Genomic DNA, 20,354 nt, shown 5'->3' on the forward strand with positions numbered 1-20,354 from the left:
GGCCTGCCTGTCTTGCCCTAGGTGAACATATGGTTCCACATCCCGAAACGCCACCCGTAACAAACAGCAGCTCCGTTGTGACCCCCGTGCTAAGCTCCCCGGCTGCCCCCCACCTCGTTGGTTTGTCCTGCTGCCTTTGCGGCACTTGGCACTCTCTACCGTTCCCTCATCATTCATTTGTCTGTTTCTTGTTTTGCTTCCCCCTCCAGAGTCTAAGCTTTCCAAGAGCAGAGCTTCCTGTCTTATTCACGGCAGTAACTTCAGTGCCTAGAGCAGTGGCTGAAGTATGACAGATGCTCAGAAATATTTTTTGAATAAATGAAATTCCACACCCTTAAAATCAGTGTTTGGAAAGGCTCTCTTCTCTCCCTGCCTGCTTCCCTGAGGCTCCCACACAGCCAGTTCTCATGCCCCCATCCCAGCCCCACCCTCTCTGACCTCTAGATTTATGTGTTCAGTTTTCAAATGGACATCCCCACTTAGATACCCCAAACTGAGCTCATTAGCTTTCCCGCAAACTTTTCTCTTCTGTTCCAGGTGTCCATTGCTATGAACAAACTCCACCAAACATAGAGGCTTGAAATCGCAACAATCGTGTATTTTGTTCACAGATCTGCGGTATAAGCGGGTCCCAGGGATGGCTTGTCTCTGCTCTGTGCATGTCAGAGGGAGAGGTGCCAAGGCTGGGGGCGACTTGACATCTGGGGCTGGAATCACTTGGAAGCTGGCTCCCTCGAATGGCCAGCAGTTGGTGCTGGCTCTTGGCTGGAAGCTCAGTTGGGACCATTGGCCAGACACCTCCACGTGGCTTCTCTGTGTGACTCCTTGGCTTCCTCGCAGCATGGGGACTGGTGTGAACATCTTAAGAGGACCAGACAGAAGCTGTAGTGCTTTTTGGCGACTGTGTCTTAGAAGGCACGTGGTGTCAATTCTGCTCTAGTCACAGACTCATCCAGAGTTAAGGGGAAGGAACATACGCCCCACTTTTTTGATGGGCAGAGAGTTAACACGATATCGTAAGAGAAGCATGTGCGGTGGGGATATCGTCGTGGCCATCCTGGGAAGTCCCATCGGCCACATCGTCCATGTTTGCTTTCTCACCGCTCACCCAGCCGCCCACGCCAGGTGCGTGAACTTCATTCTCTTCTCCTGCCTTACCCGGCACGTCAAATCAGAAGGTTCCCTGGACTCTACCGCCTCCGTTTTAGCATCTCTTTTCCTCATCCCGGCTTTTCACTGGCTGGCCATCGCGTTAGTGTAGGCCTCACTTAAGACCTGTCCGGCCGGCTCTCAGCACCCAGCTTCTCTTATGCCGTCATTCTCCTCTCCCACGCGATAAGCAGAGGGAAGCTGAAGAATGCAAACTGGGTTGTGTTACCCCTCGGTGACAGTCCTGCTGCGGCATCCCATAACCAGAGCACAAAGCCAGAGGACGGGACCGCCGTGCCTTGGCTTCTGCTGACTTTCCCAGTCTCCTCTCCTGGCTGGTGCCCGCTCCGCATGTCCCCTCCTGGCTGTCCTCCACAGCAGCCGCGCTTCCAGCCCCTCTCGCTCTCAGGGAACACAGCATTGCAGTGGAAGTGTCACTCTGTCCTCTAAGAAGATTTTCCCGAGACCCTCAGCCTGTCACCCCAAACCAACCACTCTATGTTCTGGATCTCCAGTGTATCCCAGTTAAGTAATCCCCTCCCTGGAGGAGGCCGTGGGCATCGTGAGCTGAGCCATCCCCAGCACCGGACACAGGCGGCGTGTGTGCACGGTGAGCAAGCATCAGGGAAGGTGGGTATCAGTGACGGCCAGCGCAGCCCCTGGAAGGTTGGAAGTGGTCCCCAGGACCCTCCACGCTGCTTCTGCTGAGGTTAGGACCCGTAAGGTCTTCACGGCAGGTGTGGGCGCTGGTATGTTCTCTGTTAGGCCTCAAACGGAAGACCGCTCAGCCATCCTACAGCTGTGAGCAGATAGATCCCTCACTGCCTCTGGGAAGGTCCACGTTGGCACTTTGAATCCATCATCTGGCCCAGGTCACCTCAAGACTGAAGCCGTCCCTGTCCTCATGCCAGGAAGCTTCCATAGCTTGATAAGAAATTCTCATTTAAAGGGAAATAACTAGAGTCATCCTCCCCTAGCTTCGGCTGTGAACAGTTTGACAAAAAATGAGGCAATGCACAAGACATTTAACGTGTCCAGAATTTACTATGTAAGACAGAGGTACTAAATGAACGATGGTCACCAAGCCTTTGCAATCTCACTAATAGATAGAAGAGATTTACCAAAAGCTACCATGGTTCTTAGCCTCCTCTTTACCTAGTAGGTTATAAAATACCGACAGGGACGAATCACATCTCCATGTTTGTGATACTGCTTGGCACCATGAGTTACTTTGTAGTTACTGTGTTTGTAGGGTGTCAGCTGCCCTTTGGTGGCACGGGGACTCTGGGACCTAAACCATTACAGCTGGGACCCCTTTCCCCACCAGGAAGTGCAGGTGCCCTGCAAGCTCATTCGAGAGCTAAACATTCTTCATTATCCTGTAGCATCCAGTGACGCTCACCTCTTCCTTGTCTTTGAAAGGAAAAGGTTGTAGATTTAAGAATTACGTGTTTTCCCCTCAAAAATTGGCAAGGGGATGAAAAGTGAATATAATATTTTGAAGCTTTATTTGAGATAAAATTGATTCTTAACTAAGTTTTATTTCAATATCCATGTTTTTCACTTGTAGTGACATAGGTCCTTTATGGGGAAGATTATCTTCGCTCTTTTTTTCTAATGTTACTACTATTGTTTTATATTGATTGAAATGTAAGTTTCAGAGGTGCAACAAATGACTGCAGATTTGCAATTGTGGGTCATCTACTTGTAAACCTAGATGTAGTGGAAGAAATACTGTTTAGAAGTTTGTTGGATTCTAGTACACAGTGAAATGCTGTTTATTGTCTTAGCTTTAAGAGCGTTTAATAAATAGCTGTCTCTCTTTTATAGCCACAGCTGTTGCAAATCCAATACTGTCATCCTTAGACGTTAAACGGATTTTATTTCAAAAAATTACTGATAAAGGAGATGAGTTGAAGAAAGCCTTTCACCTGCTCGACATCAGTAACAACATGACGGTGACAAAGAATGAACTGCGAAGAGTCATCACAACCTTCCTGCTGCCTCTCACGAGAGAACAGTTTCAAGATGTGCTGGCTCAGGTACAGTGCGGAAAAGACTCAGAATCACCCAGTATGGAGGAGGGGATGCAGTATATTACAGGAGCATGTAGCCTCGTCTGGCTTTCCCCCACTGTCCCAAATAGAGTTTTGTTTGTCACAGTTCAATTAAATTCTGGCAGGTTTGGGACAATTATCATGTGCTTGGGTCATATTTTGTGTGTAGCACTATTATAGTCGTATTAGTTTATTTTTTAAGGCTTCCATATAAAGAGTATTTGGTCAACATGTACTTTGAAACTTAGTATTTGCGTTTGTTCTTACCTGAAGTGGTTATTGAGCATCTACTGTATGCTCAACGCAACGCAGAGCAATCAGACAGTTTTCAGCCATTACTTCTTCAAATATTTTTCTCTACCTCTTCCTCTGCTCTCTCGGACATTTTGGTATTGTCCTCCAGACCCCTGAGGCTCTGTTCATTTTATAAAATATTTTTCCTATCTTTCGGATTGCATAATTTCCATTGATGTGTCTTCAAATTCACTGACTCTTTCTTAGCATCTCCATTCTGCTATGAAGTCCATTCAGTGAATTTTTAATTTTAGACATTGTGTTTTTCAGTTCTAGAATTTCTATTTGGTTCTTTTTTATAATTTCTATTTATCTGCTTAGATTTCTTGGTTTTTCTTTCAGTTATGAGCATATTTCTTTGGCTACATTGAGCGTAGTTAAAATAGCTGCCTAAAAGTCCTTATCTGGTAATTCTAACATCTGGATCATCTCAGGGTTGGCCTGCTTTGATTTTTTTTCCTTTGAGAAGGGTCACACTTCTCTGGTTCTTCATTTTTGAGCATATTTGGATAATATCCCAGACTAGTGTATTCAATAGCAATATAATGTGAGTCACATAAGTAATTTAAAATTTTCTAGTAGCTACATTACAAAAATAAAAAGAAATAGGTGAAATTAATTTTAATAATATTTTTATTTGACCAAATAAATATATCTGAAATATTATCTCATTTCAACATGTAAAATCACTATTTAAAATTGGTCATAAGATACTTTACATTCTTTTCTGTGTACGAAGTCTACAGAGCCTGGTATGTACTTTACACTTACAGAAGACCTCAGTGCTGACGCTAAATTTCCATTGGAAATACTTTATCTGTATTTAGATTTCATAAAATTTGCTGTTGAAATATTAGATTCATATACCCGGTCATTCCAAACTTAAAAGTTTTCCCAAAGCGAAGTTAATTTTAGAATTTAAATTAATTAACATTAAATTTAACAAGCAGTTCAGTTCATCAGTTACCCCAGCCACGTTTCCAGTGCTCAGGAGTCACATATGGCTCTGGCTGTTTATTAAACAGTGCAGTGCTAAACGTCACGAATGCTGTGCTGTGGAGACTCTGGATTCTGTTATATTCCTCTGAGACTTTTGATGCTTTTGCTTTGACAGGCAATTAACTTGCAAATTCTCCCTCACCTGCAGTGGGCAGTCATTCATATCTTGATTCAGCTTTCTGGTCTTTTGCTGGGACTCTTGAGTCTGACCTGCACACACATGGTTCAAGCGCCAGCTGGAAGTGTGGGCAGAGTGCGTACACAGAAAGTGTTGCTCCTCCTCTTTCAGGTTCCTCTCACTTTTTTTTTTGTTTGTTTTGTTTTGTTTTGTTTTGTTTTGCGGTACGCGGGCCTCTCACTGTTGTGGCCTCTACTGCTGCGGAGCACAGGCTCCGGACGCGCAGGCTCAGCAGCCATGGCTCACGGGCCCAGCCGCTCCGCGGCACGTGGGATCTTCCCGGACCGGGGCACGAACCCACGTCCCCTGCATTGGCAGGCGGACTCTCAACCACTGCGCCACCTGGGAAGCCCCGCTTTATTGTTTTCAAAAAAGCAATCACGAAGTCACAGACAAGTTGGAAGTATAGTGCAAAGAACAATTTTCCCTTTTGTAAGCCATTTGGGGGTAAGCTGCTCCATTACCTCAAATATTTCAGTGTATGTTTCCTTAAAACCAGAGCCCTGTTCTATATACCCACAATCCAGCTGTCATGGTAAGGATAGTGAGGTCAACTCATGTCAGCCATCTCAGCCCCAGGCCCCAGGTCACAATCATGCAGTGCATTTGGCAAGTCTCCTATAGTCTAGAACACTTCTTCAGTCTTTCCTTAGTCTTGAGGACCGTATAACACTTTGAAGATTGCAGGCCTGTTATTTTGTAGAGTGTCCCTGACTTGAGTTATCGGATGTTTCCTGATGACTAGATTCAGGCTTGCATCTTTGGCAGGAATGTCACAGAAATGATGCTGTGCTCTTCCCAACACTTTTATTAGCTTACAGGCGATTTCCGTCTGTCCCATTACTGCTGATGTTCACTGCAGTCACTTGATTAAGGTGGAATCTGTCAGACCCATCTGTCTTTTTCCTGGTGGAGTGCTCTTTATCTACTTTGTAATTAATAAGCATTTTGTGGGAGAAACTTTGAAACTATGTAGGTATGTCATTCCTCACCAAACTTTCATGTATTCATTTATTGTTTATATGTTTGCAGGGACTCAAGATTTCCTGTTTTATTAAGTGGGTTATGATCCGTTATTTTCATTATTTTTTTTGATGTTTCAATTGTCCCTAATATAGCCAGTAGGAGCCCCTTCATGCTGGTTTCTGTGTCCTTTTGACATGTCCCCATCATTCTTTGAGCACTTCCTTACTTTCTGATACAAGATATTGTAAACTCATCTGTACTTTCCTTGCCTCGGTCCCAGAATCATCCATTTCTCCAAAGAGCTCTGGTTCCTTTTAATGGGACCAAGTATCCAGAATCTGGGATCTGAGTATACCAGAGCTGCTCTTTGGTCCACGCCCTCTAAGTGGGCAGAGCCCTAGGGGATATATTCCATATATAAACATATATACACATTTACATACATTTACATCTACATGTATTTCTATATCAGTCTATATATTGAAAACCGTGAGTTCACACCAATACCGCCAATTCTAACCCAGTACCTCAGGGTTCATTGTAATTTTCTCACTTTCTATGTTTGTAACTACTGTTTCAGACAATGAGCCGCTTGGCTTCTGTGTTCTGAGTATATTCACTTATTTGATCAACCTCCCTGGCATGTGACTCATCTCCCATGTCCACCACCTCCACCCCCAGGTGGATGCCCTCTTCCTCCAACCCTGCTCTGGAGCACGGCTCCCCCATGTTGCAGACGCCACTTTTGTCTGCCCCATCTAGTGACTGTAGGACTGAATTGTGAGGGAACAGACAGGGAAGGAGGGAAGGGGAGGAATGATGAAGAGCTTTACTCTTTTTCTTTTGAAAAATGTATCCCCTTTATTCACTTCCAGAATTTCACAAATAGTATATATTGATTCTTTTACGTATCACCTTTTATTGTATCTGCATTTTAAATAAAAGCTTTATAAAGATGAAATTCACATATCATAAAATTCACCATTCAAAAATGGACAAGTTCCTGGTTTTTCATATATTCACAGAGTTGTGCAACCATCACCACCATCTAATTCCAGAATATTTTATCACCCCCAAAAGAAACTTTGTATTCATTAGCAGTCACTCCCCACTCCCCTTCCCCTAATCCCTGACATCCATTAATCTATTGATACCTTAAGTCACAATAGATTGCCTATTCTGGAGAGTTCATAAAATGGAATAATACAATATATGATCTTTTGTAACTGGCTTCTTTCACTAAGCATAATGTTTAGTTATGCTAAGCATCCATGTTATAGCATGAATCAGTATTTCATTCCTCATTATGGCTGAATAATATTCCACTGCATGGATACACCGCACTTTATCATCAGTTGATGGATCTTTGGGTTATTTCCACTTTTTGGCTTTTGTGAACAGTGCTGCTGTACAAGTTTTTATGCGGACATATGTTTTCACTTCTCTCGGGTACATACCTAGGAGCGGAATTGCCGTGTCATATGGTAATGTTCTCTTGCTTTTAAAGAACCTTTGTCCTCACAAATATCACGTTTCCTCATAACCTTGATTTAACTGTTCCTTTCTTTATACAAAATGGAAAGTTAAAATATTATTTCCTGCTGTTAGCTCCCTGTATTCATGATCTAATCTTAATTTAAAATTTGGACAGCCTTCCCAAGCTAATCAGCTATGCAGGAAGAGGAAAAGTACAGAAGATGTGAAATGTGCATCCGTTTTTTAAAAGCTACATCTGTTTTTAAAAGAAGTCACTGAGAACTGTAGAACTTCAGAGACTTTAAAAAACAGGTTCTGATAGTCTATCTTATAATCAGGACGTTTTTCTAGAACCTTGAGCTCCTGTGACCCCCTCCTGTGTAAACCAAGGAGACTGCAGTGTGGTGCCTTTTCAGGAGGCCAGGTTCATTGGGAATGAAGGGCAGGAGTTCTCTTCCTAATCCCTGGAGTTCACAGTGTGTGTCCCTTTTCTAGATCTTTTCATGACTAATCCAGGTGGTGATACAAACTTTCTTTTTCAATAGTTAATATAAGCTTAACTGGAAATATATAAAACAGGTAAAATATTTCATGGGAATCTCACCCTTAAAATTAGAAAAGAATTTTCCAGTTATAGTGAATTTACTTTAGCTTTAATTTTATTTCAAGAACCATGTCAAGAATGTTTGAACGTCAGGGTGTTTTGATGATTGATCAGGGCAAGAGTGATGAGGAGGCATTGCTTGTAACCTGCCCTATACCTTAGTTTCATTAATAGTAAAACGAATTTTTTAAAAATGTGGCTTCAGTCTCTGAATATTAATATAAGCATTTTAAAAGATGTTGAATTGGTAAATAGATTCCAGAGAAACTGAAAGCATTTCCACTAAGATCAGGAACAAGACAAGGTTGTCCACTCTCACCACGCTTATTCAACATAGTTTTGGAAGTTTTGGCCACAGCAATCAGAGAAGAAAAAGAAAGAAAAGGAATCCAAATAGGAAAAGAAGAAGTAAAGCTGTCACTGTTTGCAGATGACGTGATACTATACATAGAGAATCCTAAAGATGCTACCAGAAAACTACTAGAGCTAATCAATGAATTTGGTAAAGTAGCAGGATACAAAATTAATGCACAGAAAGCTCTGGCATTCTTATACACTAATGATGAAAAATCTGAAAGTGAAATTAAGAAAACACTCCCATTTACCATTGCAACAAAATGAATAAAATATCTAGGAATAAACCTACCTAAGGAGACAAAAGACATGTGTGCAGAAAATTATAAGACACTGATGAAAGAAATTAAAGATGATACAAATAGATGGAGAGATATACCATGTTCTTGGATTGGAAGAATCAACGTTGTGAAAATGACTCTACTACCCAAAGCAATCTACAGATTCAATGCAATCCCTATCAGACTACCACTGGCATTTTTCACAGAACTAGAACAAAAAATTTCACAATTTGTATGGAAACACAAAAGACCCCGAATAGCCAAAGCAATCTTGAGAACGAAAAATGGAGCTGGAGGAATCAGGCTCCCTGACTTCAGACTATACTACAAAGCTACAGTAATCAAGACAGTATGGTACTGGCACAAAAACAGAAATATAGATCAATGGAACAGGATAGAAAGCCCAGAGATAAACCCTCGCACATATGCTCACCTTATCTTGATAAAGGAGGCAAGAATATACAGTGCAGAAAAGACAGTCTCTTCAATAAGTGGTGCTTGGAAAACTGGACAGGTACGTGTAAAAGTATGAAATTAGAACACTCCCTAACACTGTACACAAAAATAAACTCAAAATGGATTAAAGACCTAAATGTAAGGCCAGACACTATCAAACTCCTAGAGACAAACATAGGCAGAACGCTCTATGACATAAATCACAGCAAGATCCTTTTTGACCCATCTCCTAGAGATATGGAAATAAAAACCAAAATAAACAAATGGGACCTAATGAAACTTCAAAGCTTTTGCACAGCAAAGGAAACCATAAACAAGACCAAAAGACAACCCTCAGAATGGGAGAAAATATTTGCAAATGAAGCAACTGACAAAGGATTAATCTCCAAAATTTACAAGCAGCTCATGCAGCTCAATAACAGAAAAACAAACAACCCAATCCAAAAATGGGCAGAAGACCTAAATAGACATTTCTCCAAAGAAGATATACATACAGATTGCCAACAAACACATGAAAGAATGCTCAATATCATTAATCATTAGAGAAGTGCAAATCAAAACTACAATGAGGGGCTTCCTTGGTGGTGCAGTGGTTGAGAGTCTGCCTGCCGATGCAGGGGACACGGGTTCGTGCCCTGGTCTGGGAGGATCCCACGTGCCACGGAGCGGCTGGGCCCGTGAGCCATGGCCGCTGAGCCTGTGCGTCCGGAGCCTGTGCTCCGCGACGGGAGAGTTCACAACAGTGAGAGGCCCGCGTACTGCGAAAAAAAAAAACAAACTACAAATAGAATTACCATACGACCCAGCAATCCCACTACTGGGCATGTATCCTGAGAAAACCATAATTCAAAAAGAGTCATGTACCACAATGTTTACTGCAGCTCTATTTACAATAGCCAGGACATGGAAACAACCTTAGTGTCCATTGACAGATGAATGGATAAAGAAGATGTGGTATATATATACAATGGAATATTACTCAGCCATAAAAAGAAGCAAAATTGAGTTATTTGTAGTGAGGTGGATGGACCTAGAGTCTGTCATACAGAGTGAAGTAAGTCAGAAAGAGAAAAACAAATACCGTATGCTAACACATATATATGGAATCTAGAAAAAAAAAAAAAAAGGTCATGAAGTACCTAGGGGTAAGATGGGAATAAAGACACAGACCTACTAGAGCATGGACTTGAGGGTATGGGGAGGGGGAAGGGTAAGCTGTGACAAAGTGAGAGAGTGGCATGGACATATATACACTACCAAACGTAAAATAGATAGCTAGTGGGAAGCAGCCACATAGCACAGGGAGATCAGCTAGGTAGTTTGTGACCACCTAGAGAGGTGGGATAGGGAGGGTGGGAGGGAGGGAGACACAAGAGGGAAGAGATATGGGAACATGTGTATATGTATCACTGATTCACTTTGTTATAAAGCAGAAATTAACATGCCATTGTAAAGCAATTATACTCCAATAAAGATGTTAAAAAATATTTAAAACATACAATAAAAAAAAATGTGGCTCCAGTGTCTGAATATTAATGTAAACATTTTAAAAGAAGTTGAATTGGTAAGTAGATTCCAGAGAAGGAAAACTAAGTTCTGTTCTGGTCCTGGTGGTTGTGCTGGGTTGGGGAAAGAGAAGTCTTTGAAGGTACTTATCAGCATACTGGATGTGGATTTACAAACTACACTCCCCCAGCCCCAGTCTAAGAATTGCTTTCAGTGATTCATCAGTGGACGGTTTTGATTCTCCAACCTTTTTGCCAGAATAGCAAATACTGGAGAGGTGATTTGGGTTGTCTAAGTGCTTAGTTTTGTAGACCAGTCATTGCAAATGTGTATCTGCCACATTAGAATTTGCATTAGACTATAAGTAGCAACATGAAATGTGACAAAAGCTTCAATAGATTTTTAAATTTTTTATTTATTTATTTGTTATTTATTTTTGGCTGCTTTGGATCTTAGTTGCTGTGCGCAGGCTTTCTCTAGTTGCGGCGAGTGGGGGCTACTCTTCATTGCGGTGTGCGGGCTTCTCATTGCGGTGGCTTCTCTTGTTGCGGAGCACGGGCTCTAGATGCACGGGCTTCAGTAGTTGCAGCATGCGGGCTCAGTACTTGTGGCTCGCAGGCTCTAGAGTGCAGGCTCAGTAGTTGTGGTGCACAGGCTTAGTTGCTCCACGGCATGTGGGATCTTCCTGGACCAGGGATGGAACCCGTGTCTCCTGCATTGGCAGGTGGATTCTTAACCACTGTGCTACCAGGGAAGTCCCAGCTTCAATAGATTGATGGATTTTAAGGCAGGGTGGTTAGTGTAGTGAGATGAACTTGGGCTCTGGAGTCACACATTTCTGTGACTAAATGACTGAATGGCAGTGCCATGCAGGGAGGTCACACCTCTGCTCTGTGAAATGTGGAAAATTTCAACCTCCTCAGAAGGTAGTTTGGGGCTAAATGAGTTAAAACCAAGAGCAGTGCCTGTGCCCATTTATAAAGTATGAGCTCTCCAAATGTAAGTTTCTTCCCTTCCGTGTTAACTCTTATCACTACCAAGACCAGGAGGGCATCCAGTCCGGGAAACTGCACGTTTAAGCTGTTCTTGACCTTCTTCTGTAAAACTAGGGAACCTTTGAAGCGTCTATACCCAAATTATATCTACTAAAAAATGCCCTATCAGAAATCCAAGTCCTGGGTGTCCTTTCCAGGAAAAGGCTTCATTCACAAAGGCCTACCCTGTGAGCCACTCTCCCTCTGGGCCCATTTCCTAGTTATGCATATTTTTAATAGCAAGGAGAAATTTGTCCTTTGGGGAAGACTGAGATAACCGTGCTAGGCTTTGAGGCTGGAATTTTAAGGGTTAAGTAAATATCAAATTTGGTTGTGTAGGCTTGGGAGCCATTCAGCTGTATGGGAAATTGTACTTTGTGTATCTGCATGAAGCTTAATAAAATATATTTATATTGATTATATATTTATTTTAATTTTAATTTCATAATGCTTTTTTGGGGGAAATAATTATTTTCACTTTAAAAAAAAATTGACATTTTATTTAAAAGTAATTTCAAACCTCCAGAAAATTTGTAAGGATAAGACTGGTACAAACAGTAGCCATATACCCTTTACCCAGATTTGACAGTTGTGAACATTTAGCCTCGTTTGCTTCTCCCGTGAATTTTCATTCATACATATATGCAAATAATATATTCGAAATACACAATGTGTACATAATTTTTTTCTGAACCGTTTAAGAGGATGTTGCTTATATTAATGGTTCTTTAATTCTAAATACTTCAGTGTGTATTTCCTTAAGAATAAGAACTCTTCTCTTACATAATCACAGTACAGTTAACAACTTCAGTAAACTAAACATTGAGATAATAATACTTTAATTTAACCTATAGTCCATATTAACCCACTTGACCCAATGATGTCCTTTATAGAATTTTAGATTTGAAAATGATTTTTTTCTACCTTGAAACTATATGAATGTACAGTAAGTACACATGACACTCAGAGGGTTAATTATGCTGTGGCCTCAGACTTTTGGGAAATATATATATATATATATATATATATATATATATATATTTATTTATTTATTTATACATATACACATATATAAAAAGGCATATACACATATATAAAAATACATATACATATATAACATATATATTAGAATATATTTCTATTAATTTTACTTATCTTTTAGATAGACCTAGATTTTAGGTAATTTTGTAGGCAACTTGTTGGCTTTTAACTGAGCACAGACTGGCATTCTGGCATTCATGCTGCTTGTGCTTAGTTTGCTGAGGGTGCATGTCAACTCAGACACCTGGATTGAACAGCTGTGAATGTTACTGGAATGCCCATCCCACTAAGAATGTCCTGCCTTACATCATGAAACCTACTGTGCTGTCCACTGCTTGGATCTGAATTCTCTAATGGGCTGTTCTTCTTGTTTGGGCGTAGATCCGTCTCACCAGCTCTGGTGCCCTTCCGTACCTTGTATTCCTGTCCAGATTTGGTGGAGTTGACCTGAATATAAATGTTATAAAGAGGTAAGTTTTTTTTTCCTCATATGCAAATGTGAAACTTGAAATGATAAGAAATAGGACACAAGGTCATTAGAGGTAATCATGTCAACAGATATAATCCTCAGTCAAAAGTTTTATTCAGAGAAGATTCTAATGTCTAAATGAGACGTATTTCAGAATAAGAGAAATAATATTGTATTAAAATTGGAAACATAGAAGATTAAAACCAGACTAACATATTTTATATGCAATGCATTTCATATTTGGAAATAAGGAATTTAAATTGTTTTTTTTTTTTTTTTGGCTGTGCCATGTGGCTTGCGGGATCTTAGTACCCCGACCAGGGATTGAACCCAGGCCCCGGCAGTGAAAGCACTGAGTCCTACCCACTGGACCGCCAGGAGATTCCCTGGAAATAAGGAGTTTAAACTTTGAAGTAGAAGTATTAAGATGCCAACTTTTAAATTTGCTTGTTTTTATACATTTTAATGTCTTTCATTGGGTAGTGATCATATTTTGGTAGCTAGAAATGAAATATTTTTAAAAAGATCTTTGTATGAGCTCCTCTGTATTTCATAACTGTAGCATGAGCATGAAGCTCATTTGCTTTATGTGCAAAACGAGAGAGTTAAAGTATGAACTTTAATGTCTCTATAAGCTGTAAGGTTCTTTGATTCTAGTGTATGATGTAGGAAATATTGTTTTAGTAAAAAAAAATTATTTACTCAGATTATCTGACTCTAAATGGGTAAGCTTCATTTTCTCAGGAGTTGTGTAAACAATTATAAAACAATTAAATTTGGTTCTGAAATATTAGCAAAGTTTGGTATTACAGCTTTCGTGATTGCATCCATCCTGGATGCAGCTGAGCTGTAAGACTTAGTGTAGCAGTGTGCAGCGGGGAGGAGGAGTTGATGTTCACTGGGTGTAGAGTTTCAGTTTTGTAAGGTGAGTCCCAGAGATCTGTTGCACAGCAGTGTGAATATATTAACATTACTGAGCTGTATATTAAAAATGGTTAAGATGGTAACTTATGTGGTTTTTTGTTACCACAATTAAAAAAATAAAAGAATTAGTGCAGCAGCTCCAACAAGAATGACAAGGTATTATCCGCTCCACGATGTGGGACTTCTTTGTGCTCTGATCAGTTGATGTTCCATAAGTGGTGAACTAGGAAAACTTCCAGGCTCACTCAGAAGGACCACTGGTCTTTTTATAGGCTCTATATTCATGCTCTTGACTTAAAACCATCCGCATTTGTGGAATAAGTAATCTAGTTTGAATATTCTTTGCTGAAAAACTCAACAGTTGGAAATGCTACAACTCAACAGTTGGAAAAGCTAATAATTTGAGATGAAGAGTATCATAAGTTACTTCCTTAAACATAAAAGACTAAATATTTAAACTAAATTTGAAAGATTTCTGACTTACACATGAAGCTAAATTCTCTCTATTGTTGAAGACCACGAATTACAGTGAATAGAAACTTCTCTTTCTAGTACTATGGTAGGCTACCTCCATGAAAAACACTGCCACTGAAAACTACTAAAATGACGGATAGAAGGTAAAATATTTTAATACATTACTGAGCTGGCAAGAAGGTAATTCTCAGAGGCTAAACATGCAGTAAAAATTGGAATCCAGAGAAGGGAGCTTTCTATAAAGCCAGTTTTTACCCTGAAGGTATTGGCCAAATCTTGGTGAATTTGTGTTTCAGTTTTGTGGGCTATTTGGAGTGAAGGGGACAAGAGTCAAAACCTTCAGGGTCTGCCCAAGGTGGAGAAACCTAAGGGAAGACCAGTACAGGCGCAGTTGGCACCCCTATACCCTCTTGTTAGGATAATCTACAAAATATAAACCTGCATGGCAGAAGGGCACAAGGAAACCTACCAGTTTCAACACTGGCATTAGGTGAACAGGGGAAAACTTGTCATCACAAGTCAATTCATGAAAATCTGTGTCTAAAATAATGCTACGTGTGTGGTCTGAAAAGTCTCAGGCTAGGAATTTACTTAAAACTGGTCCTGGACTGGGTGTGCCCTTCTGTGGAGGAATACATCTACAACATAGCCCTTAAAGAAAACCACAGATAAAGTGTCACACAAAAAGCCTTGAGTACATATGAAGAGACAAAGACTGAGGACCGCAAACAAATGGAAATCATATCCAGTGGAATCAGGTCTCCAAACACTTGGGTTATTGGAACTATCAGATACAGAATCTAAAAGTAGTGTTTTAATATCTTTAAAGAAATGAAAGAATGGATTCGATATATGAGTGCAAAACAAGAGGCAATTGAAGAAGTACAAAATGCAACTCTTGGTATTGAAAGATACAATCATTATAGAATAAAATTCAGCGGATGGTGAAAACAGTGGCTTCAACACAGCTGAAAAGGGCATTAGTGGAGTGGAAAATAGATCTGAAGATATTATCCAGAATGCAGCACAGAAACAGAGAGAGATACCAAACTTGGAGAATAAGAGTATAAGAGACATAGGAGGTGGGAAGAGAAGGCCCAACAATACTTCTTACTGGATTTCCAGATACGTCAGAGAAAGAGTAGGACAGAGATTATATTTGAAAAGGTAATGGGTTAGGATCTCAAGCCAGATAAATAAAAAGGAATGCCCATCTAGACATATCATGGTAAAGCAGCAGAACATCAGCATCAAAGAGAAAATATTAAAGGCAGTGAGAAGAAAAAGGGAATTGACTTCAGAGGAGTGACAGTTAGACTGACACTGATGTCTCAACAGTGACAATGAAAGGTATGAGACTGTGGGAAAATGTCTTCAGTGCACTAAAATATTTGCCATCCTAGAATTTTATACTATGTTTGTAAGAATAAGGATGAGAACTTTTTCTGTGGGAACCCCTGAGAGCCTCTCCTCTTCTTGCCATGGTATCTGCTCATCCACTGGTATCACAGTATTTGGAAAAGGAAGACACATCTGGCACCTTTGCCTATGGTGTTCAAGGTTACTTTTCACCTAGATCTTGTATACTCTCTTCACACTGACTTGTATGAAAATGAGGCAGCCTGTGCATTGAATTACCCGGTCATTAGACTTGGGCTAAATCTTAGGACATTGACAGATTTGCAGCTCAAATTCCCTGAATTGGTGGTGGGGGGACTTATTATTGTGGTCACAGCACTTCCCTTCTGGAAATATGGTTCAAGAGGTCATATTTTGTATCAGCCGAAACTTGATGCCCTTGACAACGTAGAGTGAACACAACACAGAAGAGGTATGCCGTCTGTTCTGTCCTGGCCATCTCAGCCTCACCAGAACTGTCTAATGTGAGGAAGTTACTGAATGTGCTACGGTGGTTGATTAAGTTGGAAGCAACATGAAAATTAAAGAGGATATTTTGCATCAGAAGACATTTAGGACCTGGAACGATATCAAGAAGTCTATGCCTCTGAGTGTATGTGAGCTGGTAAGGACAAAATGTGGAGCTGCCCTTGAATCTGCCATGGATGACCTCACATCATCTGTAATAATGGTAGTATCATCAGTCACCCTTCAGAAACATCCAAGGAATTATTCTATTTAAAATGAGTAAATTGAACCTTTGAGATTTGCTTCTGATGGACATGTCGAACATTTCTGCTTATGGACCAAGAGTGTTTCCCATTTCGATAACCCGTGTGGCACTCAGCACAATGCTACCTCCCTGAAGAATAACTACAGCCTTCCACATACAGAGCAATCGAAAGAGATCTTAGCAGAAGTTTTTGAAAGCTTTCTGAGCGCCATACAGAAAGATTCACGACAGAGTTCTGAAGAGCTTACTGAAGAGCCTGAGAATTACGTTGAAACAAAATTCATTCACAAATATGTGCAGGGTGTCGATGCATTGTTTATAAGGCAAAGCAACAAGAATCAAGGAATTTTTCCCTGTACTTACATCCAGTTTCTTTAATTCAGCATCAATATTTCCTTCATTCAAATATCAACCTTTAGCCATATGTGGCATATATTACAACTAGCTGTCACCTGTGAAAACTTATCGTTCACCGTGGCTTAGACATGAGGTAGAACACAACCGACCTTCCTGTGTAATGTCACATTTCAGACATCAACATGTAGGGCCAACTGAACTATGGAAGAGTGTGTAAAAGAAGAAAGAAACTGCATGGATCTGATTCTAAGAAGTTAAAAAACAATACACATAAAAAGGAGACTGTGGACTGTGTCAGATACAGACTGATGCCCTATTTCCCTCCTCTCCCTTATTAGCCATTTTGTGACCATGTACTTTGCCCTCAAGTCTCAAATCTGATAACTGAGTTTTTGCTCTCTTTTTCTATTCTAAAATCTTCCCTTGGTTACCTGATGACCGTAACCAGCTTTATTTGTCCAAGTTTCCGGGGCCTCATGTCCTCCCTCCCTCCTCCCACAAAGTTTCTAAGTAGATCTATTATTGCTCTGACAATGCTGAAAAAAACATTCATTCACAAGACCATGTATTGCAACATTCCTTGGCCAGGCCAGGTACCACAAATTCAAGCGGATAAAGCAAACAACAGCGGTAGAACATCCGTCAACAGAGCAGATGTGAAGTTGGCTCTAGGCAGGTAGCCTGGGTAGGTTGAGAAAAAAGGAGGAAAGAAGGCTTTTGGCCAAGAGAAGCAGGATTTGGAGGGGAAAAATTGTTTGCTACAAAGAAACAAGCAGCTAAAGGCACTCCAGTAAAGGAACCGATTCAAACAAAAGAAAAGAAGCCTTCTGCACAACATCTTGAATTTCTATGCCTCTGAAGGTCAGTTCGGTGTGGACGGCTTCTTTGAATTTCTGAAGATTAAAGACATGATAGAAGTCACTGAGGAACATTTAAAAAAATAAAGACGGAGGGTGAAATACAGACATTTCAGACAAAAACTGAGACAGTTTACCTCCTACAGATCTTGACTGAAGGGAATCATAAAAGATATGCTAAACGGCAGAAGGCAAGTGACCCTATGGTACCCGGTACCCACAAGGCCCTCTGTGCCCTGCTGGCGTCCCTGACAGGCGCCCTCTGCTCTCCTCTTCCTTCACTGTGTCCTCTTCTTGTTGCTCCCGTCTTAGGGCTCTTGACCGGTGGTTCCCCAGTGTCCGCAGCGCTTCTCCCCCAAATAAAGCTGTAGGTCACTCGGCCCACACCCATGAGGTTAACACACAAATGTGATTTTCTCATTCTAGAACGTGAGCTCCACGAGGGCAGGCAGCTTTATCAGTTTTATTTATGGATGTATCCCAAGCCCCTAGGGCCATGTTTGGCACATAGTGGGTGCTTAATATATATTTGTTGAATAAGTGGATGGAAAAACAGCAATGACAGCCAACAACCGACACGTATAGTCAGCAACCTGGATGACTCTCGCAGACATAATATCTAGTGAAGGAGGAAGAAACATACGAATGCTTCTGTTCATATGTGAAGTTCAAATCCAGACGAACTGAACTGTATTGTTTAGGGATACATACCTAGGTGGTAAAATTATAACAAAATAAAAGTAAATGATATCTTAAGTGCTAGGAGGAGAGGAAATACTATGATTGGAGAAGGGCAAATGGGAGCCTCTTTTGTTTGGCTTTAATTCTTGATTTGAGTAATTGTTAAACAGGTGTTTGCCTTAATTGTAAGTAAACTATGCATAGGTACTGTATGTACTTTTCTGCGTAAAGGTTATATCTCACAATAGCAATTTAAAACTCAATGAATTTAATAAACATATTAGACACAGCTAAAGAAATAAGTGAACTGGAAGATCGGTCAGAAAACATTAGCCAGAATGTAGCAGAGACATAAACGATGTCATTGGAGCTCTGTAAAGAGAGCAATGAGAGATGGGACAGGTAATAGCCAAAGAAACAATGGCTGAGGATTTTCCAGAACTGATGATGAAAAGTGCTATCCTGCAGATTCAAGAAGGCAAATCTCAAAAAGGATTTAAAACGGGTGGGGGCAGAACCCCAAAGACCAAGAGATCTTAAAGGAAGCCAAAGGGCAGCATTTACACAAAAGTGACTTCTGAGTTGTAACAATGGGAGCCAGGTGAAGAGTGGATTAAAAACTACGATGTGTTGGAAGAAAATCACTGCCACCCCAGAACTGTGCATCTAAAGAAAATATCTTTCACTATTTTAAATATTGAAGTTAAGACATTCTCAAACAAAGATGGATTTGGCCCCCCAACAGGCCCAGAAGAAGAAACTCTAAGGGTATACCTTAGATAGAAGGAAAGTGATCCAGATGGAAGGTTTGAGATGATGCAAGAAGGGTTGCTGGGCTTCCCTGGTGGCGCAGTGGTTGAGAGTCCGCCTGCCGATGCAGGGGACACGGGTTCGTGCCCCGGTCCGGGAGGATCCCACATGCCGCGGAGCGGCTGGGCCTGTGAGCCATGGCCGCCGAGCCTACGCTTCCGGAGCCTGTGCTCCGCAACGGGAGAGGCCACAACAGTGAGAGGCCCGCGTACCGCAAAAAAAAAAAAAAAAAGAAGGGTTGCTGAGGGAAGATGGCTGAACACCTGGCAAGTACAGGACACACTCATGACTGTAGGGAATACTGATGGCTTCTGGAATTTAAAAATAGGATAGAATTAGAACACATGATAGTAGTAATATATAAATTGAGAGGAGGGACTGGAGTTAAATGTTCTGGAGTTGGTACATTGTCCAGTCAGAAGATGAAAGTTCTGATTAACTTGAGTCTTTGAAAATTATGCTGGTTGTAATTTCCAGAGCAATTACTACAAGTCTAAAAGTGGAGTGTATAATTCTGAAACTTATAGAGGCACAAAAATGGAATGATAAAAATGGTATCAACCCAAAAGAAGGCAAGAAGCAGCAGAATAGGCAGGAAAAATAGAAATCCTGAATATATCAGTAATTATAATAAATATACCACTTGAAAGACAAAGATAACAGATAGTAAAGTCCACAAGAGAAAAACCTAAACATAGTTTTATAGAAAGGTTAAAAGTGAAAGGATTTAAAAAGACATACTATTCAAATAAATACTAATCTAAAGAAAGCTGGCATCACTAAGTTAATATCAGACAGTAGACGGGGCTCCCCTGAGGCAGATACTGAGATGGAGTTTGGGGTACACACTTCCCTGTGAAGGGAAGAGGACTGGAGCCAGACTGGGCAGAGGAGCTGCCGCTGGGGCTGAGGAAGCCTTGACCAAATGCAGAGGAGGGAGGGAGGGGGCTGAGGTGGGGAGGGGCGGCCTCCTATGCCCACTGGGGCAGTGGCACTTCTCCATTTCTTCAGCTGATGGTGGGCACACAGCTGTAAAAAGTCAGGTATGTATGATTTTTATTCCTTAGATCTTAAACATATGTTACAAATAGTGTTTTGTATCTCTTCAATACATAATTAAAACCATATTAAAAAAAAAAAAAAAAGGGCTTCCCTGGTGGCACAGTGGTTGAGAGTCCGCATGCCAATGCAGGGGACACGGGTTCGTGCCCCGGTCCGGGAAGATCCCACATGCCGCGGAGGGACTAGGCGCATGA

At 41.0% G+C, this 20,354-nt stretch overlaps 1 protein-coding gene across 1 annotated transcript in view; it reads left to right on the forward strand.

The window, feature by feature from the left end:
• Window positions 1-20,354, forward strand: part of EFCAB6 (EF-hand calcium binding domain 6) — a 234,631-nt gene that overhangs the window by 4,697 nt on the left and 209,580 nt on the right. The window contains 3 exon segments of the mRNA XM_007454091.1: window positions 2,980-3,191; window positions 12,777-12,865; window positions 17,920-17,974. Of these exon segments, the coding sequence (XP_007454153.1) occupies window positions 2,980-3,191; window positions 12,777-12,865; window positions 17,920-17,974 (356 nt within the window).

Source organism: Lipotes vexillifer, unplaced genomic scaffold (assembly GCF_000442215.2).
Source record: "Lipotes vexillifer unplaced genomic scaffold, Lipotes_vexillifer_v1.1 scaffold382, whole genome shotgun sequence".
In the NCBI taxonomy this organism is placed as follows: domain Eukaryota; kingdom Metazoa; phylum Chordata; class Mammalia; order Artiodactyla; family Lipotidae; genus Lipotes; species Lipotes vexillifer.